Source organism: Herpailurus yagouaroundi, unplaced genomic scaffold, assembly GCF_014898765.1.
Source record: "Herpailurus yagouaroundi ecotype Mexico unplaced genomic scaffold, PumYag 188, whole genome shotgun sequence".
Lineage (NCBI taxonomy): Eukaryota > Metazoa > Chordata > Mammalia > Carnivora > Felidae > Herpailurus > Herpailurus yagouaroundi.
The window spans coordinates 4,959,961-4,987,603 of NW_024412419.1; the positions used below are offsets into that span (position 1 = coordinate 4,959,961).

At 51.6% G+C, this 27,643-nt stretch overlaps 1 protein-coding gene across 8 annotated transcripts in view; it reads left to right on the plus strand.

The window, feature by feature from the left end:
• The window catches only part of RNF144A (ring finger protein 144A), a 292,455-nt gene that overhangs the window by 108,275 nt on the left and 156,537 nt on the right, over positions 1-27,643 (plus strand). For 7 of the 8 annotated variants that reach the window (XM_040495994.1, XM_040495993.1, XM_040495991.1 and 4 more), the window contains one exon: positions 12,189-16,523. The exons of the other annotated variant lie outside the window; for it this stretch is intronic. In XM_040495994.1, the coding sequence (XP_040351928.1) occupies positions 12,189-12,320 (132 nt within the window). In that variant the 3' untranslated portion in view covers positions 12,321-16,523. Of the gene's footprint in view, positions 1-12,188; positions 16,524-27,643 lie in introns of those variants that run through there. 8 annotated transcript variants of the gene reach the window in all.

The window sequence follows — 27,643 nt, forward strand, 5'->3', positions numbered from 1 at the left end:
CTCTCTTTTATAGAAGCAAGGGGGCGCTGGGAAGCCCCTCACACACATCAGAAGTCCTTTGGAATAAGCCAGGGGGCTCCAAACGTAGTGGCTTCTCACTGCTGAGTTGTGAGCGTCTCATTGGCTGGGTTGTGGCAGGGGTGGTGGGGGAGGAAACTGTCCTTCCTCCTTCTGGGGAAACAAAGTAGTAGCTAAAGTAGGATCCAAGTGCGAGGTCCCTGTTGGGTCTGCCCTTGAGGACAGTGGTGGCGTCTGAGCTCTACCTGCTGGCCTCCTGATGCCTTTTGAGTGAAGTTTCCTTTAGTAAATTTCACAGTGATGAGGAAGAGCTGGCTGTGGGAGAGGGGGACAGGGCGGAAGGGACAGTCCAGGCAGAGGAAGGACATTCTAGGCACAGGGGACAGTTCAGGCGGAGGGGGGGCAGTCGCAGAGGAGGGGACAGTCCAGGCAGAGAAGGGGTAGTCTAGACATAGGGGACAGTCCGGGCAGAGGGGAGACGGTCCAGGCAGAGGGGGAACCGTATGCGCAGGGGACAGTCCAGGCAGAGGGGAAAGTCAGGCAGAGGAGGGGACAGTCCAGGCAGGCAGAGGGGACAGGGAGGGTTGACTGGTAGGACCTTGGCGTGAAGGTCCAAGGAGACCGAGCAGGGTGAGGCAGAGGGTCAGACATGCTGTCAGAGGATAGACCCCAGCGGCTCGAAGGGCCTCTGCCCACTCTCACGTTTCAGCGCCTGTGCGGCTGGCCGAGGTGGGTCCGCCGGCCCATCTCGGGTAGAGGAGCCGGTCTCAGGGCAGATGCCCTGTGAGTCACTCACTCGCCATCATTACAGCCCACGTGGCCGAGCCAACGAGGTGCATGCCGGAGGGGGCTGACAGAGGCCTTCCGGCAGGGGGGCCGGTGGCAGAAAGTGCCGGGGTTGCCAGCGGTGAGTTCTCTATTGCAACCCTCAGATGTGCCTAGTGGGGAGCAGCAGCTGCGGGCAGTGTGTCAACACCGATCTGTGGCTGGGTTCCAGGAACGAGCCCTCTGAGAAGTGGGTGGAGGATTGAAGTGGTGGCGGTCGCACGGTTCTCTGGACACCAGACACCAGTGACCCGCGCACCCGCCTGGGTGGGTTGTCAGCGGTGCGCACTGTGCAGCCCAGCAGAGCTGTTAGAGACTTGGCCCCGGGCCCGAGCTCTGACCAGGGTCTGGAGAGACAGGTGCATGTCCTGCCTCCTGCCAGCACAGCCACCTTGGGGCTCAGCCCCACCTGTGTGTGAGTTTGGCCGTCTGTGGTCATTCACGAGGAAGCGTCTGAACAGCACGGCAGCAGAAGCGTGTGCCTCAGGGTCTGGAGCCATGTCAGGCACCAGGTATCACGGGGCCACACCCCCTCTGAAACCTATAGGGGACCCCATTCTTGCCCATTCTGGTGGGGGCCATCGGTCCGCACTGTTCCTCAGCTCACAGATGCTTCCCTCCAGTCCTGAGTGCTGGCCGGGCCGTCTGTCTGTGCAGCTCTATCTGGGTCCCTATTCCCCTTCAGTAAGGGCACCAGTCCCACCCTAAGAACCTCATTTTAACATGGTGACCTCTATAAAGATGCGATTCCCAAATCAGGCCACGTTCTGAAGTCCTGGGGTCAGGACTCCACATAACATATTTGGGGGGACAGGATTCTACCCATAACGATATCTGCACCCTCTCCCCCACGCAGGAAAGGGAACCATAGCGAGGCCACGTTCCTCCTTTGCTGTCCTCCTCCCGTGTCTGGTGGGGATGAACCGCACTGATTTGGGCTCCCTGCCTTGGCACAGCAGCCCCGTAAGGGGAGGCTGTCGTGTGCACCTGTGCGGGATCACTGGCAATCAGGGCAAAGGGAGGACTCGGGGATCATGTTCTGCTCCAGCCTTTCCCATGTAGGGAATGAGCCCCAGCCGAGGGAATGTGACTTGCTCAAAGGTGGCTACCTATTGCTGTGTGACAAGCCTCCCCAAATGCATTGGCTTCATATCCTCACGTTCGCCGTGTTCACCATCTGCAGTGTGAACAAGGGCCCTCAGAAGGCTTGTCTCGGTCCCCATTGGCGTTAGCCGGGATAGAAGTTCCTTCAGTGTCCTTCAGTTCCTTCTGGGTAGTTGGACACAGCAGGGCCCTGCCTGGTGCTGGATCTGGGGCTCCTAACCGTGTCTGTCCACGTGGCCTGAACTTCCAACCACATGGCAGTTAGTGGCAGGTGTGAGCCCCCCAGGACAGAGCGAGGGCAAGATGGGAGCTGTGTCCCCCTTTCTCCTGGAGCCTGGGCAGTCACACCTTATCACGTGTGCCTGTTCATTCAGACGGAGAGAGTTACATGTCCCTGGGGGGTCCTGGGCAGCACTGAGATCCTGGTAACAGTCATTAACAGGACTAAAGAAATACACTTGAGAAAGAATCCAAGACACAAGGGTCCATACCCTGCGCTAGCCTGAAACCCCTTTCTACTAGAAGCTCCTTTTTGGCTCCTGAGTGCCCGCTCGGAGCTAGCTCCCGAAGCCACTTGGGTGCCCCTGATCGCAGGAACTGAGCGGGAGAATTGAACAGAAGCATGCGCTGTGTAGGGTCCCACGGAGACATCTTCTCTGTGGTGCGAGAAGCTCCCGGAACGGATAAGGCCATAGCTACAGAAGTAGAGGGTGTCCACAGGTTAGTGTTAGATTTGGGGAAAACGGTAAAACACTTGCGAACCAGTGTCAAAACGAAGAAAAGGTAAATCACAAAACACGCAAAGTAGGGGAAGTGGGAAGGGGTGGGGCCACGGTCTGTGGGCTGGGACTCACCGAGGGGCACTGTGGGAAGTGGGGAGGGGTGGAGCCAAGGCCTGTGGGCTGGGCTCACCGAGGGGTACTGTGGGAAGGGGTGGAGCCGAGGCCTGTGGGCTGGACTCACCGAGGGGCACTGTGGGAAGGGGTGGGGCCGAGGCCTGTGGGCTGGACTCACCGAGGGGCACTGTGGGAAGGGGTGGAGCCAAGGCCTGTGGGCTGGACTCACCCAGGGAGTCTGTGCGTGGAGGCTAGAGCCACGCGGGAGAGATGTTCGTGTGCAGAGGACGCCCCAGCTGTTCCTGAGCCTTCGGTGTTGACAGTGAGGACCACCGCCAGCACAAGGTAGAGACCACCCACCGCCGGAGGCTCTTGGGCGTTCGTGGCTCCTTCTTAGGGTGAAGCATCGGGTGGAAGCTTAGTCCTCATTTCCCGTGTGCGTCTCCCGCCCTTTGAGCCGCTGGGGCCGTCGGTTCCCTTCCCCTTCACACAGGCTCCTGCTTGGGGCCCACTTCCCCGCGGGCTTCTTACTGATCCCGGGGCGGGGGGAGCCTCACTTTGTGTTAGTGCAAAGCTTCTTGAGCAGAAATGGGTTTTCCTGTCCCCCTCCAGCTCATCTCTGAAATGTCCGGGAAGTGTTGGTGAGGCGCCTGGGGTGGTGGTTGATCGATGCCCGGACACCCCAGAACGGCAGGTGGGACCCTGTTTCCAGGGCCTGGCGACGCCTTCCTGCTCTCCACTCCCTGGCCTGCGGGACCGCGGCCCTGCCAAACCCCGGTGTCCTCCTGATCTCCCCGGCTCTCTCTTTCCTCTGCTTGTCCCAGTCTGGCTCATGGAGATTCTACTCCCTTTGTCTATAGCCAAGGTCAGGGTCACGTCCTCCGTGGCCCCCCCCCCCCGCCGCCGCAACTGTTACCAGAGCCCCCCTCCCTCACCCCGGGCGAACATTTGTTTCAACACCCATCACTTATGGCGACCCCTCTTGTTTTCCCCTCTCGAGCGTGTGGCTTAACTCTTAAGAGAGATAGACTGTCCTCCATAGTTGGGACTTGTTTTGCTCATCTTTGTGGCCCTACGCCCCAGCTCCATGCCTGAGCCAGAAAGATGCTCCAGAAATCAACCTGGTTGAAAGTGTGGTCGATTGATTTGGCTTTCTTGTGACTAGTTCACCGCCTTCCTACTCAAAGCCAGCTGTCTTTGGAGGGACCTTTGTCCTTGTTCACTCAGCTACTTTTCCCTTTGGGTGGGACAGGAAGCAGAGGGGCCTGTCCGGCTGGCCCATTTTCTCCAGGAATCCTGCAGGAGCTGCTGGTGTCCTGGTGGGGGCCTGATGGCGGCTGGGGACTGTTCAGAGAAATAGCACTTGGCTGTCGTCGGGAGGCGCTGTGACTCGTTCCCTGTCTGGGGGAAACAAAAAGGCTCCTGTTAAGAAAAGTGGACTCTGGACCTGGAGCAGGTGTGTCGGAAGGAGCAGGGGCAGGAGTGTTGGTGTGACAGAGTGACAGGTGAAGGGGGCAGCGCTTGAGAGGACACCCACCCTGCCTGGAAACCCCCAGCTTCGCCTGGGCTCCTCTTTGTCCGCCTGTTAGATCACCTCCAGGGGCCCGCCTGGTCCTCTGGCTTCTCCCATCTCTCCTGCCACCTTGTCTGTCCTCTGTGCTATGCAGGGCTGACCCATGTGGCCTCCCTGCAGCACTTTGAGGGAAGCCCAGCAGACGTCGATCAAGCATGTTTCAGGAGCTCATAGGACTGCAAGGCGGAGGGAGATGTGAGAAGCACAGAAATATTTCTCACGGAGGATTTGAGGAAGACTATGGAAAGCGGGGCAAATAATTCTAACCATAAAGTTTCTGAAATGGGAGGCTGCAGAAAAGACTTGTGGTGTGTGGGGCCATGAAACAGGGGCCCAGAATGTGACCCTGGGGACAGGGTGGGGGTGCCTGGAGGTTCAGTGCAGCGGATGGGAAGCTGGGGCAGAGTAGTGATTGAGCCTGGAGATGACCCCCAGGGTCATGCTTTGACTTAAAAACTGTGGCACTAGGGAGCCACAGTAGGCTGAAGAGCAGCAGAGTAGAATGCACAGATGGGATACAACCTGAAGACTTCTCATCCTGGCATTCCTGGTCCCTCAGGACCAGGGTCTTACTCCAGCCCCACCTGCTCCTGTCCCCCGCCTATCACATACCCGGGCCGTAGCGCATTCTGAACAATGGCTTTGGAGTTGTAACTTGACTGAGACCTGTAGGTAGAAACACACAGCGCCCTTCAACCCGTCAAGTGCTTGTACACACCCACATATGTATCCTACCTGCTCGATGTGTTCTGTTTACTAAAGGTCTGGTCTTGACCCCCAGACTGCTTCACCATCCCCCAGACGGGTCAGGTGCTGCCCTGAGGCACACAGATGTCGCTTGGAGCTTCTGCCCGGGGTTGGCTTCCTCGGCTCCTTAGGGAAGTGCCTCTCTGTCGGCCGCTCGGGGCCTCGCTCGACACCGACCTCCGCAGTGCTGCAAACACGGCCCTGAAGGCGGTGCCCTGTGACTCCTGTGTGTAGGGGCTGTGGTTGAAAGCCCAGTGTCATCTCTTGCTGGACGAGGTTCCTGCTCCTTCGCGTTTCCTGCCTTTCGATAGGAAGTTCGGTAAAATTATTTTAAGAGATTGTTGGTGAGAATTGTGGTGTGCTTCCTCGTGACGATTGCAGGCTGCCCTCGATATTGTGGTGGGAGTAAAAACATGAGATGCCAGACACGTTTTACCTAGTGTTCTGCCAGATGGATGGAAAAACGCGTCTTTGTCGCGTAGAGGTTTTATACAATTCTGTTTTGTCCCGAGCGATGTCCTTGTTTTGATTTCGTTCGGCAGGGTCTCCTTGCGGAACGGCACCTTTGCAAACAGCTGTGGCTGCAGGGGTGGAGACGTGGCCTGCTCCTTACTAAACTGCGGACTCCTGGGTGTGAGCAGCCGGGGGTGGACAGCTGTGCTCTGCCCTCGGCCCCCGCTCGTCACTTTACACAGGGTTGCTGTGAACCGTGGTGCCTTTGCTAGTGCTGGCCCCGAACCCGACCATCGTGTGCCTTTCCTCTGCACGACGTAAGTCTACTTCCTTAGGACGCCAGCACCTGACGGGGGAGGAGGGCCCTCTCCACACGGGCCCCTCCTTCCCCTCTGAGCAGGGAAGCGTCACCGGCTTCGTGCTCAGGGACACCTCACAGTGAAGGGAGAGCTCACTTTTACTTACTCATTAATTTATTTTTAAATGTTTATTTTTGAGAGAGAGAGAGAACGATCAGGGGAGGGGCAGAGAGAGAGGGCAGAGGACCCCAAGCAGGCCTCCAGGCTCCGAGCCGTCAGCCCAGAGCCTGCCGCGGGCCTTGAACCCACGAACCGTGAGATCATGAGCTGAGTCACAGTTGGATGCTCAACCCGCTGAGCCACCCGGACGCCCCGGGAGAGCTCACTTTTAGCCACAGGATGGCGTTTAATAGCCAGCTGATGGCCGGTCTCTGCGTTCATGTGTGTGCGTGGAGGCATGCCACTGACGCCCTCTGAGTCCAGGCTGACGGGTGGGAGTCCTGTTCCACAGACACCCCTGTCCTTGGAGCCTCATGCAGGGCCCTGTCCTACCAGTACTTTTCCCAGAGCTCAGTGAGAGAGACATGCACTGTCTCCTGTACTTACCCAGGATGCCCGGTCCCTTCTGTCTTAAACAAATTTCGAGACCGTTCGAATCACTTTTGGCCACAGATTTTGCACTGGTGAAATGAGAGCACTGGGCTGGACTGTGATCCAGGGGCCGAAATGACTTCCTCCTCCTGTGTTTGTAGGGAGGTGGGACCAGCCCTTGTGACAACAAGGAGCCCTCGTGGTATGCTCCCTGCCCCTCCTGTGACCACGTGGCCCTGCCTGTGTCACAGCCCCATTGACCTCCCAGCAGAGGCATCTCATGCCGCTCGCCGTCCCCACGTGGGTGCCTAGTGGACATTTCGGACAGGACGTGTATGGGCAGAACTGAGGTTTTCCCTCCAAGCCCCCTCCGTTGTGGGAAGTGCTCTGCTGGCCTCCATGGCCCTCAGACGAAAGGCCCCGGTGACCTGGACCCCCACTTCCTCAGGGGCTTGCTCCCCTCCAGCCAGTGTGTTTCTATTCTGCTCCCTGAACCCCACTCCCAGGTCCCTCCCTGTCTGCTTTCCCCGGCGGCACCCCTGCCCTGTGCTCGTGGAAATGTGTCTGTTCACCCGGCTGTGGCCGGCCCTCCTCCCCGTGGAACACACTGTCTGGGTCCCCGGAGCCCACGGTGCGGAGGTGGAACGTGGGTGCACCCGGAACCCTCCGGAGCCAGGAGATGAAGAGAGGGAATCGAGGAGACGTCTGTCTAGAGGATGCAGGCAGCCCTTTGGGGGCCACCCCGAGCCCGTGCCGAGGGATCTGAGTCTCCCGTGTGCCCCTCCCAGCTTGCAGACCTGGAGGGAGGTGGGAGAATCAGTGCATCTGTCCCCTGCCACCTGCTTCTGCCCCCACTCCTCCCCGCCCTCCTCCCTCTCCACTCAGGGGCTCCCAACACTGAGTTCCTTCTGAGTCTCCTACAATCCTGTGCTCACTTCAGCAGCACATAGACTAAAATCCTACAGTCCTGATGCTCTTCCTTGTCAGGGGCTGGGGTAGGCGCCCCCACAATTCCCGTGTTGCAGTCTAAGCCCAGGTGTCTCAGAACCTGACCGTATCCGGAGATGGACCCTCAGAGAGCCGATGAAGTTACAGTGGGGCTGTTGGGTGGGCCCCAATCCAGTATGACTGGTGTCCCTGTAAGAAGAGATGGGGACACAGACCAGCACAGAGGGACGGCCGTCTGTGAGCCCAGAGAGAGACCTCGGGAGAGACCAGCCCTGCCCACACCTGGGTCTCAGGCTTCTTTCCCCCGAGGACTGTGGAAGAAAGACAGATGTCCAGTGTTTGGGCCCCGTCTGTGGTGCGTGGTTATGGTGGCCTTTGAGATGGCCTTGTCTTCTGCACACAGGTGGTGGGATGGCTTCATTCCCTTGCTCACTGTGCTCCGTCCCTGGGAGACAGTCACTCGTTTGAACATCTGGGTGCTAATGGTCCTGAAATCTGCTGGCTTCTCCCCAGAGCCCAAGATTCACGTCCCCACTGCCTCCTCCATATCTCCACGTGGGTGCCCGCGGGTCTCCCCGACTCGGAACGTCCAAATGGAGCTCACGGTTCTTCTCGTTACCAAGATGGCACGTCCATCCCCCTCAAGCCAAAACTGAGTGCACGGTTCTTGGAGGCCTGCAGGTCTTGCTGATTTCGCTTTCTGAACACCCTCTGCGTCTGTGCCTCTTCTGGTCACTGTCCTCCCTCCCACCTGCCCGGCCTGCTGTGAGTCCTGTAGGCTCCTAGCCCCATCTTCCCTACTGTGGACCTGTCCTCCACAAAGCCCCTGGAACTAACCCCCTTGGTTTCTCAACGAGATGAGTGCTCAACTTGCGAGCAGGGATCCTGAGCTCTCCGTTCTGGCCTTGCCGGACCCCGCCCGGATGTCCTGCCTGCACACGTCTGTGTTTCCTGTTTCCACCTGTACCGTCCTACAGCCGGCCTGAAATTCTCCCTTCCTGATGCCTCAGCCCGTGCACACCTGGCTCACACCTGCTGGCCCTGCCACGTCCCTAAGGAAGCCACCCTGAACTTCCCAGCACCTGTTTTCTGAGTCTCGAATCTGTTTCTGCCCAGAACTCTTCAGCCCTTTGTCACTGCTTGCGGCTGCCTGCCCTCCTGCTGGGCCCCCGTCTTTCAGAGAACAAATCGCCCTGCACGGCACAGTTCAGAACAACAGATATTCATTAAGCGGAGAAATGAGGAGCTGTTACAGAGGGTGGGCAAGAGAGAGCGAGAGAGCGGAGCTGTCACCTAGCGCCTGGCTAGACTCCACGCAGCCCCCACGCTTACCTTGTGGCTTCTCCTGCCTCAAGGGCACGCCTCCACCCGCTTGATAGTTATTTAACAGCAGCCTACCTGGCAGGGGGTGTTTGCTTCCTGCGGTGTAAACACTCCCATCCTGGCTATTTCAAGCTGCCCCTGTGATGGCACTGAAGGGAGAATTGGGAGGAGACCTGTGAGCGATCACAGCCCTCTGTCCCTTATTCCTGTCATTGTCCCCGCCTCTCCCACATCTAGCGTGTGGTGTGCTGGGTGGGCCTCGATGTCATGTTCAAATGCCAAGTGTCAGAGAATTAAAGGGGTTCCATACATTCACCTTATTGCATCTTTGATTTTGGCATATAGTTCCTAAGTGCTGGAGTGTGGTTTATGGAACTCTCTGGAGGAGAGGATTCAAAACGTACCAGTTTCTGTTCATCTGGGTCAGTCTCCTAAATGTCTGTTGCATGTTTGTTACAGGAGATGCACTGGTCTGTGCACAGAGGCTTATACTGGTTACAGAACCTATGTTATACTCTGAAGATACAGTCTGAATTTGAGAAGCCATACTTTAAAAAATTTTTTTAAATTTTCTTTAACGTTTATTTATTTTTCAGAGACAGGGAATGAATGGGGCAGGTGCAGAGAGGGAATCCAAAGCAGGCTCCAGGCTCTGAACTGTCAGCGCAGAGCCTGACGTGGGGCTCGAACTCATAAACTGTGAGATCATGTCCTGAGCCGAAGTCGGATGCTCAACTGACTGAGCCACCCAGGCACCCCTAAAAAATTTTGAAAAAAAAATTTTTTTTAATGTTTATTTTTGAAAGAGGGAGAGACAGAGTGCAAAGAGGGGAGGAGCAGAGAGAGGGAGACACAGAATCTGAAGCAGGCTCCAGGCTCTGAGCCATCAGCACAGAGCCCAACATGGGGCTCGAACCCACAGACCATGAGATCATGACCTGAGCTGAAGTTGGATGCTTAACTGACTGAACCACCCAGGCGCCCCTAAAAAATTTTTTTTAATGTTTATTTATTTAAAAGAGAGAGACAGAGCATGAACTGGGGAGGGTCAGAGAGAGGGAGACACAGAATCTGAAACAGGCTCCGGGCTCTGAGCTGTCAGCCCAGAGCCCGACGCGGGGCTTGAACTCACGGACCGCGAGATCATGACCTGAGCCGAAGTCGGCCGCTTAACCGACTGAGTAATGTTTATTTATTTTCGAGAGAGAGACAGCATGAGCAGGGGAGAGAGAGAGAGAGAGGGAGACACAGAATCCGAAGCAGGCTCCAGGCTCTGAGCCATCAGCAGAGAGCCCGACGAGGGGCTCAAACCCACGGACCGTGAGATCATGACCTGAGCCGAAGTCGGACGCTCAACTGACGGAGCCACCCAGGTGGCCCGAGAAGCTGTACCTTTAAGTCTCAGAGTTTGCCAGGATGAACAACGCTGTGTTCTGCTGTGCGTCCCTCCAGAGCCTGGAACTGTTTACTCAGCTGTATCACCTGTAGTGTACAATCTAGTGCCTCTCACACGTCTATGACGTGCTCACTGACCACTTCTGTTCTGTGATACTTGCATCCTGTCTGATTCGTTACTGGCAGCTGGTTTCCTTCTGGCAGTATCTGCATCCTGTCACTGATCTGCAGGAGACCGGGTGGCTAACCTTGCTTACTACATGGCATGCAAAGCAAGAGGCAGGATGAACGGGGTAGAAACTAGGATGTGTTATTGGCCAGGAAGGTGAGCATTTGGTCAAGGATTTTGATACGTTTCCTATCGCAGAGTGTCCCTTCTTTGGGATGGACAGTACGTTCCAAGTAGTGGAGATGGCCCCGGGGCCTTCCAAGTAACAGCTTTCTGGGTGTTTTCATATTTTCTAAAATATCAGCATGCACGTGATTTTAACAAAGCCTGATCTGATTTCACATCTCATAATTCCACCGTCGACATTATGTTCAGACAAATGGACTTCGCCAACTGGGCAGAAAGCATGGCTTCCTAGCATTTGCAGTATAATTTATAAATGCAGTGCGATGCATGTGTGACGGTTTTCAGGCAGAAATCTAAGTGAAGATTCCTTTCTTTGAGTGCTATAGCCTGGTATCCTCTTTCAGAGCTTATAACGACCTTTAGAGTTCTTTTTATCTCACGTGTTTATTTTGTATTTGAGAAAAATGAGGCGCAGAGAGGAGGGAACACAGAAAAGTCAGCATTGGCACAGAGTGCCCGGACCGGTCATGTATTTATCATTGTGAACACTAGGTGGCATTGTGACTCATCAGGTTTCAGTTCTGCATTGTCCTCTGCTTGGGGGGGGGGGGGGGAAGGGCGGGTGGCGAAGGTTGGAGGCTGTCAAAATAGGAACACCCTGCTTTCCTGACCAGCCACACTGTCTGACTTAGATGACAACGTGTCTACATTTGAGGCTTATTCCTCTTGGCACCTGCTCATACCAAGGCATAAGCATGTGTTATAAAACAAAGTCAGAACCTGTAACAGTCAGTTTTAAAAGCAGTGCTGGGTTTTAAACTCTGGGAGTAACACAGGTCTGGTTCCTTTTCTCGAGTTCTCCCATCTTATCCTAGTCTTTCCTGTACGCTAACCACCTCCTTATCTTTGTAATCTCAGGCATGTCCCACTGGCAGCCTTCCTTCCCATTAGCAAATGCAGGTGTCTGACCCTTGGACTCCCTTTATACCTGGAGCCTGATGGCAGTTTCTGTAAAATGTATTGTTGTCGGTTGATGAAGTCTCAGTCTCTTTCCACTGAACTGGTGCTCCTCAAGGGCCATGATCTGATGTGTCTCTGTATTTGTAAGACCTCATACAGTGTCTGGCTCAGGGGAGACTTGTTTGTTAACTGGGCGTATCAATGGATGGTAGTTTGGGTCCTTAGGTGGAAGGAGGTGGAAGAGGAAAGGGAGAGGAAGAAAAAGAAATGAAAGGGCAGGGGATGTGAGAGGAAGCAAGTACTGATGGATAGGTGGACAAATGGATGCATGGATGAATGAGTAGATGGATGAAGGATACAATGATAGGTGGATGGGGGATAGGATAGGTGATGGATGATCGTTTGATACATGTAGGTATGGATGGATGGCTGAGTGGATAAATGGGTTGGGTGGATGGATAAATGGATGACGGATGGGTAGACGGTGGGTGGATGATGGGTGGATGGGGGCATAGGATGGGGGATGGGTGATCGTTTGATGGATGGATGGCTGAGTGGAAAGGTGGGTTGGGTGGATGGATGAATGGATGGGTGGGTAGATGAGTAGTAGATGCAGGGTGGGTAGACAATGAGTAGATGGATGGGTGGATGGATGGGTGATGGATGAATGGCTAGATGGTCGATGGGTGGCTGGGTAGATGCATAAATGAATGACAGATGAGTAGATGACGGGAGGATGGATGGTTGTGTGGTTTATATTTCAGTCGTGGAACCTACAGACTAGCCACCTTACCCTCTGCTCCTATGTTTCCTTCCTGCAGGTCGTGGGCATTTTTGCTGGATTTGGGCTCCTGCTGTTGGTGGCCTCGCCTTTCCTGCTCTTGGCCACTCCGTTTGTACTTTGCTGCAAGTGCAAGTGCAGTAAAGGTGACGATGACCCATTACCCACCTAGAGGAAGGCGCGATGCTGGAACGAGAGCCCTGCCTCCGGGAAGCGTGGCCCGCCCCCACCCCACCCCGCCGCCCCCCTCACTAAACATCTTTCTTGCCTTATGTGCCCCATAGAGCTTCACAGTGTCACGCTGGATGCCGTGATTTCAGGGACTGATGTCAGAGCGCTTGCCGAGGCCCCGGGTGCGGTCACCTGGGCATGGGGAAGGCAGGCTGCAGTGGGTAGGGTGCATCCCCACACAATCGATCTCTGCCGACTTGACAAGGGAGGCGCTGTGCAAGGCACCCCGGGCAGTTTTGTCCCAGTGGCGATAGACTAGGAGTGTCTGGTGGCTGCTTCAGAGACCTTCTTGTGCAAAACGCTGTCCGTCTCCTCCTTGGCGTCCTGATGGTGCCATGTTTTTGAGAGAAGGAGTCTTTTAAGGATTACAACTCACTTCAGGCAGAATCCAATAATTCTGACTTGAGAAAAGCACTCTGTTTATGACAACTGTTTTTATTACTAATGGCATTTAGTAAAATCCTTTTTAGAAGGTGTCTTTTTGTTTTTCCAACTGAGTAGTGAAAAATCAACAAGGTGCATCTAAACCATCCTATGCCTTTCTTGAAATGTGCATTTTAAGAAGTTACTGTTCAAATGACTTTTCTGGCTCGGCCACTTTTCAGGAGATTTAGAAAGCCTTATGCGCTCTGTGTTTTTCTTGAAACCTGTGACGACGTTTTGAACACCGTTAAGCGGTGTGCTGTTAGAAACGCGCTTTCTATATTGTTGGCGTTTCTTTGACGATACTGACGTGTTTAAAGGAGTATCTTCATCACTAGATTTTCCTTTTATTTTTTCTCTCTTTGGTGATTCAGCTCAGCTCATGGGGCTTATCTCTTCTCATCCAGGTATGAGCAGATATTTTGTAATGTCTTTGGAAACCAAATGTTTGACTCGGGAATGGCTCTGCGGAGAATCAGTATGTTTTGGCTGCTTGCCCCAGCCTCCTCGCGCAGACAGTAAGGAGCGAATAGTGCTATTGATCCTCTTAGGCAGGGCTTCCTGGCAGGACTGGAGCACTCCCCTGGGGCCTGGGGGACAAGCTTCCTGATTTTCAGTTGTTTAAATGACTTAAGTTATTTTGGAGAAATCCTGTTACCTTACAGAGTTCCGAGTCCCGTTGCTAACCATTTTGCCCCGCTGAAAACACCTTCCCTTTCACTTAGGGGGTTGTACCACTCGGTCTCTCCTAGGCCGTGTGTGACTGTTACCATGGCAGCAGAACGCGCGGATGACTAAGACACACGTTGCTCCATCCGTTGAGTTTAAAATGCAGAGAACGCGTCTTTACAGAGAGTTGGCTCTCCTATGGCCTTTGAGGCCACCTGTGCTTTTAAGGAGCAAACCGATTACATTGAACTTGGGGGCCTCTGAAATAACAGAAAGGCAATTGTTGTCGATTTATTATCGCGGAACTTTTTAAAACTTATTACACATTCCACAAAGGAGTGAAACGGAAAATCTGATGTGTTTGCTTATTGTGAGCACATTTGTAAAATGTGGCGGGTTTTTTGTGTGTTTGATTCTACCTTTCTGTGTTGGCCTCGGGTCCTGCTTTCCTTCCCCGTGTAGACACTTCTTTGTTTCTTAACATTTGCTAGGTTAGAAGGAACAGCGTCACCTCACTCTTCACCTGTAGTGTCTATTATCTTTATGAAACTGAAGCCATTAGAAAGCTAGTCTGTGTCGAAATCATATTCAGAACATTCTCCTTATGACCACAGCTGAATTCTTACTCGGTAACAAAATAAGAACATGCCTGAGACTGTCTTTTCAGTGGAGCCTGGGCAGTGAGTCTCTGTAGCTGGAATTGTTGCGACAGGGCCTTGTGGTAGGTGGCTTTCTGGAGAGGTGACGCTCAGTGAGTCCTGAGGCTCGAGTCAGTGGCCCAGGCTGGGATCAGTGAATGCACTTCTCTAGTGGCACCCTTTAAAATGCCTGTCAGAGGCGGCCGGCTTGCGGCCCTGTTTCCATTTTGATCCAGGAGGGGGCAGGCCTCACCCCATCCCTGTCCTGTTGCACACCGCACAAGTCCCCGCGGTCGTTCCCCTTCCTCCGAGGTAGAACGGGAGCCTTTGGAAAGGATGCATTCCCTGGGCTAGAGCTCAGGTCTCTATTCCTAGCGGGTTGGGCTGTCCGTCTGTCCCGGAGAAATCTGTAAGCAGGCCCTGCACATTCATAGCCCCCACCAGCCTTGTGCCTTCACCCCTGACACGTTTCACAAGCACGTGGTTGGACCCAGGTAGGGACCATGAAGATTCTCGGGCCAGCCACAGCCACACTGGCACCTGCTTGCTCCCGAGTTTTTGCACCAAGCATGCCTCAATTTGATTTTGTAGTTATACAGCTAAAATCGTCTGTTCCTTGGGAAGATACCAGCAGGATTACAATGGGATCCTTACATAAACTTGCAGTTTCCTCCGTGTGACGCTTTTATTTCAGTAGGGAACGCCAACCCCATTGTTCATGGGGGTGCAGTACTAACCATGCCTGATGTAAAATGTAAACGGAGCCTGGGAAGATGGCCCACGTCTTGGATTTTAACCTTGCCCTCACTCCCTGGTGAAACCTGGGGAGCTCTGCACTTGGTAGTGGGCTGTTACATGGCATAGCTTGTCTTAACTGAAGATGACATTCCCTTTCACGGATGGTCTTCATGCCGACGTTCTGGAAGCACATGTATGTTTACCCCTTTCGAGGCCTTGAAATCCTGGCAAGGAGAGAAGAAGGTCCTCAGGTCATGGCTAACTCAACCGGTGTCCAGTTGGGGTGGCCCTGGAGGGTGCGGGTGACCTGTGGGTCATCCGAGTCCCTCTGACCCCATTGGGTGGTTTTGCGGGACATGCCTAGTCTGTCAGTCTGGCTGTCATGTCCCCTGCAGCCTGGCCTTCGAGCTTTTCAGTGGTCACAAGAGGCCGGCGCCCTCCGAGGAGGAGTCACTGTAGATGTTCGCGTAGCAGAGATCGACTCAGGACCTGAGCATAATCAGATCCTTGGAAAGCATGACTGGCTGTCCATATCAGTTCTTCCTCACCCCGCGGGAGTGGCCGTAGCCCAGGGAACTGACCTCCACCACCGCTCACACCTTTTGCAAAGGGGAGCAAGTTCTCTTTATGGAATATTATTCCATAAAAACCAGTGTGTGTAGGACCAGGCCAGTTCCTTTTTAGAGTCCAGGGCCCGTGGGGAAAGGGATCCTCAGAGATCTAAAAATTACTCCAAGATGAGTCTATCTTTTTCATCTATCTTGCTTGCAAAGTTTAAAGTTATTTAAGAAATTGAGAGAAGACATTTTCCCTTGATAGTCTTTAAAAATTAGGAGATTGGAAAGAACCAGGGTGGGCTTTTTGTATATTTCTCAGATTCTCATTTATTAATAAGTCTCCATATATATATATATATATGTATATATATATATATGTGTGTGTGTGTGTGTGTATACATATATATATATGACACTGAAATCATCAAGGGAAAATATTTTGCATGTCTAAAGCTTCGTGAAGGTCTCTTTAAAAAATACCAAAGCTTGTTTGTTCTTTATAATTAACCCAAGCCCTTAGGAAGATACACAAAATGAAGAGGTTATGACTGGTATTGCCCAAAATGCCACATGGAACGAAGGGCCTGTGCCCAAATATAGTTGCTAATGCGTCAGTAGTAAGGGAGCTGTTTCGGTTGATAAAGCCCCACGGGCGCCCTTCTTCCTCCGGCTGGTATAATCTCGTCTTCCGCACTCCTGGGAGCCTTGGGTTAGGGGTAAGTACCAGCCACATGCCTGACCTTTCCTTCATTCTTTGCTCATTTTACCACGGGTGTATTTTTACTCTTGTATAAAAATATGCACGAATGGGTCATGCACACATAGACAGTATGTATTTGGCAACGGTGGTAAAAACAAAAGTTCGGTTCTCGTTTTTGACATGTCAGTCCATCTTGTGCCACTAACACTGTGATGTATAAAAGAGCTGTTTGAATGCCTTTTAATGTTGTGTTTTGTACTTTGGAATCACATGGAAAAGCTTGATTTGTAATTTCAATACATATTTTAAATGTATTGTGTCTTACATAGTTTGTCTCCCGCCCCCTCCCCCCCCCCCTTTAGAAAAGAGATTTTTCTTTTTAAAGAGATTTTGGCTGGAATACAGGTTACTTTTGTAAATCCGGTCTGGCTCCATCTTTTGTACCCTCTTCGTTGACTCCTGGCTCGGAGGTTGAAAACGCGACGATTGGAGGCGGGAGTGAGGGCGGGGCGGGGGGGGGAGGGGCAGAACCGCTTTCCTCTTCTGAGGTTTTCTCCATTGGGAGTGTTCACAGCTCCTGGTGCCAAACTGATCTGAGTTGCCGGGTCGCTGGGTAAGCGGCCACACATTCCCCTCTCCTCCTTGTGGTTCCGGCCCAGTGACGCGGCATCAGAAAGCATCTCCCTGTTGGCCGCTTCCGTGCCCAAGACGAATATTTACAAGCCTGTCAAGATTTGCGGGCAGCGTCGTAACAATCCATGAGCGTCCTTTTCCTACCAGGAAAAGAAGAATAAATACAGATTCTGCTTGTCTTCATAGTGACTCTGGTAACTCACTTTGATTTTCATTTGCTGCATTTAAACTTTGTGGGAGAATATATACCTTACTTACGTGAAGCAGCAGGCTAAGAATGGGGGACTGTTCCCTGTATTGTATTTACATTTTAAAAACCATCCTTAGAAGCTTAAGGTGCCGATCAGAGGGGGTGTATTTTGTTAACTGGTGATTTGCTGGCACCCAAGACACTATTCCTAGTCACTGGGAGCTCCTAGTCTGGAGGGGAGGCAGGTCTGCCGTTTGGTGATGAGAATAAGGTGTGCCAAGTACTACGTGGAGGGCATACGTATGCACCGCACCCAGCGAGGGTGGCGGGACAGAGGAGGCTGATGGGAAGATGCCGTGTGCGGCCTTGCAGATGAGTAGGCGTCAGCTAAGCAAAACTCAGGGCGGGAGCGTTCAAGGGAGTGGCCAGTCCAGGAAGTTGGTCCATCCGGCCCATTGGGGTACCAGTTACCCAAGTGTCTGACCTCGGAGGGCCCAGTGCGTGGAGCCTGGGAACCCAGCTCTAAAGCTGTGGGGAGTGGGTATTGGGCTGCCGTGCAGATTACCGGAGACTGGGGGGCTTAAGCAACAAGTTTATTCCCTCGTGGTTTCGGAGGCTGCAAGTCTGCGATCAGCGTGTCACCAGCGTTGCTTCCTTTTGAGGACCGTTGGGCTGGGATGTCTTCCCAGCCTGTCTCCCTGGCCTCTCGTGCTTTGCTGGCACTCCTTCACCTCCCTTGCCTTGTAGATGCACTGTCCCAGGCTGTCATCCTCACATGGTGTTTTCCTGTGTGTGTGTGTGTGTGTGTGTGTGTGTGTGTGTGTGTGTTTGTGTCTGTCTGTCTGTGTCCACCTTTCCTCTTTATGAGGACACCAGTCATCGGATTCGGGCCTGCCCTAGTCCACTATGACCTCATCCTCACTTGATCATCTTCAGAGACCTGATTCCAAGTAAGGTCACAATCACAGGTCTTGGGGGTCAGGACTCCCAGCATCTTTCTTGGGGACACAGTGCAGCCTATAATAGGGAGTATGGTCCACAGGTGGACGGTCCTGCCCTGGCGAGGCCAGTCAGAGGAGACAGACAAGAACAAAAGGTGAGGGGTTGCCCAGCTGGGGTCCAGAAGCCCCTGTTGCTGAAGCTCCCCTCCCTGAAACAGGGCTTCCACACTCTGGTTGGACTTTGATTCTTTGAGCTAATCTGGAAGGCAGGAATAGCCCCAGAGAATGCTCTTGCTGAGAAACAATTTTGAGCAGAGAAATCTGTATGCATGTTGTGTCTATAGGCACATGATCTGTTTCCCTCCCAGAATGCCTCAGTGGTGATATTTGCCAACATTAAAGACTCAGAGGGACCCAGATTACCGGGTGGCAGAGGTGGGGCCGCACCGATGGGCGGCACGTGGGCAGGGAAGGTTATTCCGAGTTGAGCTCAGGGTGTGCAGGTGTCACTTGGGGGCGGTCCTTCACCTTCCTTGCCTGGTGGATGTGTTGCCCCAATCTCTGTCATCCTCACGTGGTGTTTTCTTGTTGACTCTTCCCGGTAATAGTGACTGGTGGACTGTGGAGCAGAGGCCCCGCCCCACGGCATGTAGAAAGAAAACTCGGGATGTAAGCTCTTCAAGGGCAGGGGCCAGTGGTGACCAAGGGAACCTGTCTTCAGAAAGGGTTTCAGAGATGTGAGAATAGGGCAGCCTTGCTAGGATCGAGGGGCATTAACAGCACCATGAGGATTTTTCCAGACGGTTCTCCTAGGACAGCAAAGTACTTCCCAGGACAGGATCACCTTGGAAATCGACATTCCCCAGGGTGTGAACTGGAATAAAAATGAGATCCTGGATGAAATTGGCAACCACAGAAGCAGATGTTGGCAAAGGCCACTCAGCCCATTCTGGAAGAGATTCACTTTAGCTGAAGATTGAGTATGAATGCGCAGGAGATGGATGAAACAAGGGATGTCAGACACCTGCTCTACGGAAATCACCAGTAACAAGGACACCATAAGATGCGAAGCTTCCTTGCCCCCATCCTCACGGGGCTCAAGGTCTGGTGGGGTTTACAAGCCACTGTCCTACATGAGAGGACGGGAACCTTGGCAGGACATAAATTCTTTTAAATCTTTTACTTTCTTTTAACGTTTATTCATTTTTGGGAGACAGAGACAGAGCATAAGCATGGGAGGGGCAGAGAGGGAGAGGGAGACACAGACTCTGAAACAGGCTCCAGGCTCTGAGCTGTCAGCACAGAGCCTGACGCGGGGCTCGAACTCATGCACCGCCCAATCGTGACCTGAGCTGAAGTTGGACAGCCATCCAGACACCCAGGATGTAAGTTCTTAAAAACAAAAACAATAGACAAGAAAGGACTAATTAGGTGACGTTACGTCCCTCTGGGGAGAGAGGATCTCTGGAGATTTTGTTTTCTGGTTCCACCTGAAACCCAAGATCCTGAAAAAATAATCCTTTTGGTCCACGAAGGGGAAAGGGCAAAAACTTACCCACACTCAGTTGCTTGAGAAGTTTTCAGGGGCAGGAGGAATGGGGCATGTTTAGAGTGTAACCTGTTTCTCTATTCTGCACAACTGATTGGTTGTCAGTGCAGGATGGATATTAAATAATCATTTAATGTTTTTATTCATGACAGGAGCAATCAGCACGTAATGAAACATGCAGGTGATACTAGACGGGGAGTTACTACAAATTAGGAGAAGCAGACAATGCAAGGGCGGAAAAGAAGGGCAGTTACAACAAAGCGAACTTCTGCTTTGCAAAACGCAAGCAAAATGCACCTGTAAAAAAAAATGCACACTGGACAGGCAGAGGGCGAGGCAGACACAGGCCTGCAAGGGATAGTAGCTCCCTGCCCACTGGCCCTCCTCAGCACACTCCACCTAAGGGTCGTGTGCCTCATAGATCCCTTCTGGGTCGTTCTAGTGAATTCTGCAGCCCTGTCCCATTTCCACCCCCAGCCTTCGGTATTCTCTCAGCAGCATTTCCTGTCACAGCCTTCAACCTTTCCTTCCTGTTAGGGAGTTGCCTTTGCGTATTTTGTTATAATTCAGATTGCATGGCTTTCCCACCTGGCTTGGTCCCCTCTTCCCTTGCTTCAGTGTCTACTTTGCTGGAGTCACTGGTGCCTTGGTCATCTGCACATCTCCGGTTTCTGCATCCACTGCGTTGAGAGCCATAATCCCCATGTACACCAGAAGCTCCCCGACCGTTTGCCTGGTGCGGCATGTGGGCAAGCTCCCTTCGGAGCTCTTCTCTGGAGCTTCATGTGCTGAGATGCCTCACGTTCCCTGCCCAGGACTGCACGGTCTGACCCCTGAGAGCTCTCGCCAGTCTGGATTATCAAAGAAATGGCTCATTCATCAGCTGGAGGTGAGAAGGGAGACTTCGAGAAGTACCTTACAGCCTTAACTGTGGCCAAGTCGATGGTTAAAACCACCAAGCTTTGTCTTTGTGTCACACGGAGCTCTCTATATCCCTTATTGGAGACTGTGACACAATGGCTTGTGTTAAATCTATCTGCAATACGTTCGAAGCTGACAGCCAGCCCGTTTTCTCTTGACCTGTCTAGCCCCACTTCCAGCACAGCACCTGATGCACACTGAAGATCTAATATTTGCAGAGTGAGTGCTCCGTGGTTCATTCCAGAAGCAAGATTTAGGGACAGCTTAGTGAGGAAAGGCTTTCTGATCTGGAGGAACAGGAGTTGGGTGGCCCTCTGGCAAGTGTTATAGAGGCCCCAGGGCGTCAGGGAATCACGAGAGCTAGATCTCATTCTCAGTTCATTAGCTGAATGAACTTGGACAAGCGTTTTCTCTGATCGCCAAGTTTGTTTGCCAAATAGTGAAGATAACCTCCATTCTGTCGACTCTGTTGATGGCATGACCATAATGGATGGGGAAGTTACTATTTGCTTTTTGTGTGTAATTACTAGAGTGGCTCCATTCTTCCTATGGAGATTGGAGTTATCTTACTAACAGTCTTAGAATTATCAAGTTCTAGTTGCCCTCCTCAACCTGAATATATTTTAATTTTTTTAAAGTTTCTTTATTTTTGAGAGAGAGAGAGAGAGGGAAGGGCAGAGAAAAAGGGAGAGAGAAAGAATCCCAAGCAGGCTCCACGCTGTCAGCGCAAAGCCCGATGTGGGGCTCGATCCCATGAACCATGAGGTCATGACCTGAGCCAAAATCAAGAGTTGGACGCTTAACCGACTGAGCCACCCAGGCTCTCCTGGATATATTTTACATGGTCCTGTGAACTCCAGGATAATCCCAAGGGGTGGGTAGGTAAGAACTGAAAAGAATCGTGGTACATTTTCCCTTAGACATCTTCCCGGAAGAGCAAACGTAAGCCGATACTTGTCAGTGGACACATGTGACTTAATCCCCACAACACTGAAGAGACGAAAGTAACAGTCTTCTTTTTAATGTAGGTATCAACAGTGTGCCAGGCACCGTGCTAGATATTTAAGGTGCAAAGATGAATCAGCGTGATAGGTGAGGTGGCCACCACATGAAGACTCGAAGAGCCAACAGGAGTAGGGATTAGGTCAGAAATGGAGGAAAGAGAAGAAAATTAAGAATCAAGACAAGGGTGCTCCAGGCAGAGGATAACACAACAGCACAAGCTATGGAGGCCAGTTGTAAAACAAGAGGGTGTGTATAGGGAAAGTACGAAGACAAAGCTGTTATCAGACTGATTATTTTTAGCTCTGTATTATGGAAAACTTCAAGCATATACAAAATGATATAGAACAATATGAGGAACCCGTATGAATTCAACATCTATGTTCAACTATGATCAGATCATGGCCAGAAACTCTGGTTTTCTCCATATCTTACTGACTTTCTTCAACCTTTATATTTTGAAGTAAATATCAGATATCTTATCAATGTTTAAACACTTCTCCAGGTATTCCTTTTTTTTTTTCTTAAAAAAATTTTTTTTCTTTTATTTCATAGAGAGCAAGCAGGGAGAGGGGCAAAGAGAGAGAGAGAATCTCAAGCTGGTTTCACGCTCGGTGCAGAGTGCTACATGGGGTTCGATCCCATGACCCTGGGATCTGAGCAGAAGTCAAGGGTCAGATGCCCAACTGACTGAGCCACCGAGGTGCCCCTGCGTGTGTCTAAAGGATAAGGACTATTAATTATAAGTCTGCTACTACTATCGTATCTAAAAAATCAGCTATTATTACTTGATATCACAAATCTCTAATTGGTGTTTACGTTTCCCCTATTATTCCACAGATTTTGCATTAGTTGGTTTTAATCAGAATCTCAGAAAGGTCCAAACATTGTGGTTGGGCATATCTACATGTGTTTGACTCTGCAGCTTTCTCTTCCCTCAGATTTTTTTTCCTTACAAGATTTTTTTGTGAAAGAGGGAGCCGTGTTTCCTACAGAGGGCTCCCACATTCTGTATTTCTTGGACAGCATCTCTGTGGTGCTGTATGCATGCTCCCTTCTCTACGCCCCCTGGACATGCCTGTTGTGTCTAGATGTGCCTTTATGAAGAACTTAAAGGAGGGGGGTGGTGCTGGGTGGCTCAGTACGTTGAGCATCCGACTTCAGCTCAGATCATGATCTCGCGGTTTGTGAGTTCGAGCCCCACGTCCGGCTGTCTGCCGTCAGCACAGAACCCACTTCAGATCCTCTTTCCCTGCCCCCCACCTCTGCCCCTTCCCCACTTGCACACATGCACACACACTCTCTCTCAAAAATAAATATTAAAAAAAAAAAAAAAGAACCTGAGTGGGTAGAGGAGACCCAATGAGGCCTGGTTAGAGTTGCCATGGATGAACTAGGACACTGTTGTACTATTAACCTAAGGTTTTAGTTTTCAGTGTTTCTTGCTCTCTGGTCCTCTGTGTTTGCCACCACCGCCAGCCCAGCGCTGTTGGAGTCGGGCAACAGTGTGGTGTCTATACTGAAGTTTCTGGGTAGAGTGAGTGCACCAAAGACGCAGGGGAAAACAAAACTTCTGGTAGAAATGCAGGGTGGTTCTTGTAGACAGAGGCCTGGGGGCCAGGTGGAGGCAGATACCTCAGTCGGTGTTGGTGCCAGTAACCAGGGGTCAGGAGTCAAGTGGAAATCTCCATCAATTCTCAGGAGATGCTGACTACTGAGAACCCCAAGCTTTCCCACCCGGTGCTCTGTTACCCTGGAACTTAGCCCAAGTCAAAGTCGGCAGGGGTGAGGGAGAAACCCTAAGCCAATCACAGGGGTCGTGGGTGGGGGGGTTGCAGAGAAGCTCCCTGAGTGGATTGCTTAATAAGAATTGTTTAAAAGTTCATTTTCTTGAGCGAAAAGGGTGCTGGAGGCAGAAAAAAAAAAAAAAATGCAGTGCTACTTTGTGGCTCTCCGAATCTGCCGAAAGCCTGGTGTCACGATTGCAGACGTGGTGTTCAGGACCTGAAATTGTTGGCAGGGGAAAGTGGCGCTTAAATGCTGATTTTGGACACAGCAGTGTTTCGAAGTATTGCTCATCCTAGCGGCAGCCCGTCAGGATAAGGTTCACAACAAGGGCTTTCTAGACGGAATCCACGGAGCCCCACCAGCCATGCTTCCTTGTCTCCCGCACACTTGCCTTTGTGCTTCTCCCGCACGGTTTTCTCGTCTGTCTTTTGTCCTTTTTGGTACTTTCTTCAGAACTTTGGAAGGTCTGAGATCTGATTCTAATGTTTTGCTTTTTTTTTAGCCGTGAGGTTTCTGGCTGGGTTTTGCCGGCACTCTGCTTTCTCAGAGAGACATCAGTAGCCAGGAGGATGTTGACAAAGACAACAGGGCTCAGGTCCAAGTGCACGAATGTCCAGGCAACCGCCAGCCCATTCTCGAAGCTCGCGGCAGCCTGCAGGGCTGGTGCTTCTTTTGTTCCCATCAGATTCCAAAGGAGTCAGCCAGCCTCATAGCCCAGTGCCCTCCGAGTCGTCCTCTCTCGCCCAAACTGCAGCCAGGATTCACCAACCATGAGATGGAGGGAAAGGCCACTGTGTTTTTCTGGGTCTCCAAATTCCTGTTCCAGATTTAGCTCCGATTTTTCCAGCTCCTGCTCCCTAACCATCACCACCCAGGCCTTCACTGTCCCAGACCACAGCAGAGACGCATGGAATCTCCCACCCTGTCTTCTCACCTGCAAATTCTCATCTCCTCCTAGAGACCCGCTCACGTCCCATCCTCTGTGAAGACTTACCTGCAGATCTGGCCACCACCCTGTCTCACCTTCTGAGACCAGCATCCGCAGCCCCTCCTTCCTCTTGCAGCCCCCTACCGTTCGGTCTAGTCACCAGGTTGACACTTGAGATCAATTGCAGTGACACATTTATGAGTCTGTATTCCTTTGTGGATGCACTTTCCTTGAGAGAACATAGGGCCTGAGTCTACACTTTATTTTTCCTAGCGTCTAGGGGTTGGGTACCAAATCTAGAAGGGCGAATGGACACCACAGAATCAAAAGGCAAATAAAACAATATTTCGATGACCTGGGCTCTGCTAATACAGTGGCCCCAGTAGCCCTACTCTGTTCACCCCCAACAACATGAAAGTGGGTCACAGACATAAATAGGCTGCTGGCACTCAGACCGGAGCTTCATCATGAGGTCCAAATTCATTCCCAGTGTCCAGGCAAAAGCATAACGTAGCCCACACTGAGCTTGCTTATGGAAATATTTTTCTGCACGGTTTTGTGGGTCGACTTGGGGTCTGACTTCCAATGTCAGCACAGAACCCTGTTGGGAGTATAACGTTTCCACCAGGCTTCAGTTGAATATTTATGAATATTCTGTAGTCACTGCCTTCTATCGTTCCTGGAAGACTTGTATTATTTAGAGAGTGATTAATCATATTCCGAGGGAACATGCTGGAGCTAAGCCCCGTGGTGAGGTTTCTGATGGCTTTTTCTTCCCGGATGGGCAGAAGACTGACATCAACCAAAGCTTTCCCAGAGAACTGCTTGTCTCCTGTACCCATCTGCACACATTTCCACGGGTCAGGGCACAATTCCATCCCCAGGCAGCCAGTTCAGGGAGGGCACAGCTCAGGAATAAGTCTCCTGCTGTTCAATTTTGCTGACTGTTAGCACACCCATTCTTTGGCACTCACGATTTAGGCCAAATGCCGAGGCCTAGAATGACATCTCACGCTTACTTGTGGTAAGGATATCGCAGCTCTTCAAATTACCCAACACGAGAATGAGAAACCGTTCTAGAGTCTCAGAAGTTAATATGCAGGAATGCTCACTCTGTGCTGTAGACCTATTACGCGACAGGCGTTACCTATCAAGTATCGTATGTAGTATAAGTCATCTATTTTGTATGGTAGGCATTTTCCCCCATTCTACTCCAGATAAAAGAGGCAGGAGCGTATCAGTGTGCTACTGGTAATTAATCATCCCCACCCAAATTTAGCGGCTGAAAACCATGAACATTTACACTTACTACTGCCCATGCATCGAGTGGTGGTGTGGACACTTCTTCCAGCCTCCGCAGAGCTCACCCAGGCCCCTGGGATTAGCTCCGGGTCAGCTGGGTACGTGGTTCTCCGGGTCGAGGCTGGGGCCTGTCCCGTGTCCCTTACCTCGGCTGGGGCAGTTGGATGGACTCGGCTGTGCTTTGCGTGGCCTCTTATTTCCTGCTGTTGTCCTCAGCCTGGCCTGGGCAGAGGTCAGAGAAAGCGCAGATACAGGCACCCACGCTGGTAGTCTAGGCTCGAACCTATTTCATTTTGACTTTGACTTGGATTTTGACATGGACAGAGGGAGGACATGCGGGTACCAGTCACTGCTGTGTTCTTAGTAATGATTTGGAACACTCGAGAAAAGAGGGATAGAAAGGAGGACTTCCGTCTCAACAAGGAAAGGTCACAAGGCATAGCATCCATGGTGGGAAGGACATCATTGTCCCAAGTTAAAATAGATGGCAGGCATCTTTGGAGGGGAGTGAGATAAATGAGGTTTGCTCACCATTGGTTCCAGGGCGCACGGTGTTGAGTGATATGGGCCAGAGGAGACGGTAGAGACACGTATGCAGTTTCTCTCTCCGTATCTCTGCTCACTGAGAAGTGAATTCTCTCCTCGGGTCAGAGACTGATTGTGGTACAGACCGATCCCTGGCTTCACTGCTTCTTTACCAGCTCAGATACGCAACTTCTGCCCCTGCAGTGTAGTGGGGGTGGTCACGCTACAGATGGAACAGTGTCCAGTAAGTACCTGTGCAGCTCCTCTCCTTTCTTTAGACCCTTCTTTAGGAGGAACAAAAATATAACAAAACAACGACAGCAACTCGGCTGGAAATATTTGTGGTCTGAGCCCTGAGTAGAGACGGAAGAGCTCAAGTTTGACGTTTATCCTCAGGTTAAGTTGTAGGCAGGTCGGGGGCACGATCGGCTTTGCAGTTTAGTCCCGGGTGACTGCCGACACTAGATTTGGGAGCACAAACCTGGCTGTGGCGGGAGTTCAGCGGCGAGATGATGAAGGTCCTGACCAAGGCCAGTTGGGTTGGAGAATAGAGGTTGTATTTAGTGATGTTCGTAAGGAACATCACTTGGCAGTTCCTTGGGTGCAGAGTTGCGGAGGTGACAGGGAGAAGTCAGCAGCTCCCTGTTTTTGGCTTGAGACTCTGAACGAATGTGCAGAGTGCCCTGGGGTAGTGACTATGGGGGAGAAACAGGATGGAGATGGGAGGGAAATTGTTGGTTTAGCTATGGACAGGCTGAGCACCCAGTGGGTGTGTTCGAAGGACAGGTGGATATATGAGAATAACACTTAGGTAAGTATTCAGGGTGGGATATTAATTTTGGAGCATTGTTATACAAGTGGACGGTAAGGATATGGGAGCCAAAGAGGGATGAGAGAGAGAGAGTTGCCAAAGGAGAAGAGGCCCAAGGCAGGGAATTAACTTTAAAGCGTGGGCAGAAGAAGAGCTACCTGTAGAAGGAATGCTCAGGAGAAGTTGTCTGCAAGGTAGAGGGAGAAAATAGGAGTGGAGAATAAACCATTTCCAAAAGGACGGAATGGTCTAATGTCTCATGCTGCATAAAATTCAGGTTAGCTCTTTCTGAAAGTATCTGTTATTTAGAGCCATAAGGAGAACGTTGATGATCCCGAAGAAAAGATTGTATGAGAGCAGAGTCACGGACGCCAGCTTGTGGTAAATACAAACAGCTATCGCGTTTAACATGCTTGTTACACGTCCGTGACTTTGCTTGGCTGTAACAACAATAATGGTAGAGAAACTAACATTCCCTGGGGGTTTAACCTGTTCCCAACATGGCGCTTAGTGTTTTAGAAGGCGCCTTTTCTTCTTTAAAACTCTCAACAACACTGTGACTTTGGTGGTCTCATTTCTACCTTGTAATTGAGCACAGGAGACTTAGAAATGAAGTATTCGGTCCAAAGGCACTCACCTAATCATGGGGGAACAGAATTGGTTCCCAGGGGCAGCCCTCTTAGAAAACAGTGCCCCTGTTCATGGTGTATTAGTCCAGGCTCTTTGGGCTACAGGGATCACATCAAGCTATTTTAAGCATGCAAGAAGAAGGCAGATGGATTCATGACAAGGATACAGGCAGGTGTACAGGAAATCTCCTATTGGGATGGAAAAAAGCTGTGGTCTTTGTAGTGAACTCAGTCTTCTCTCCATCTTCTTGCATTGACCTGTCCTCCTTCCTGAAGGCTAACTTTATCGGTTCCCCACACATCAATTTCCTGGCAACAAC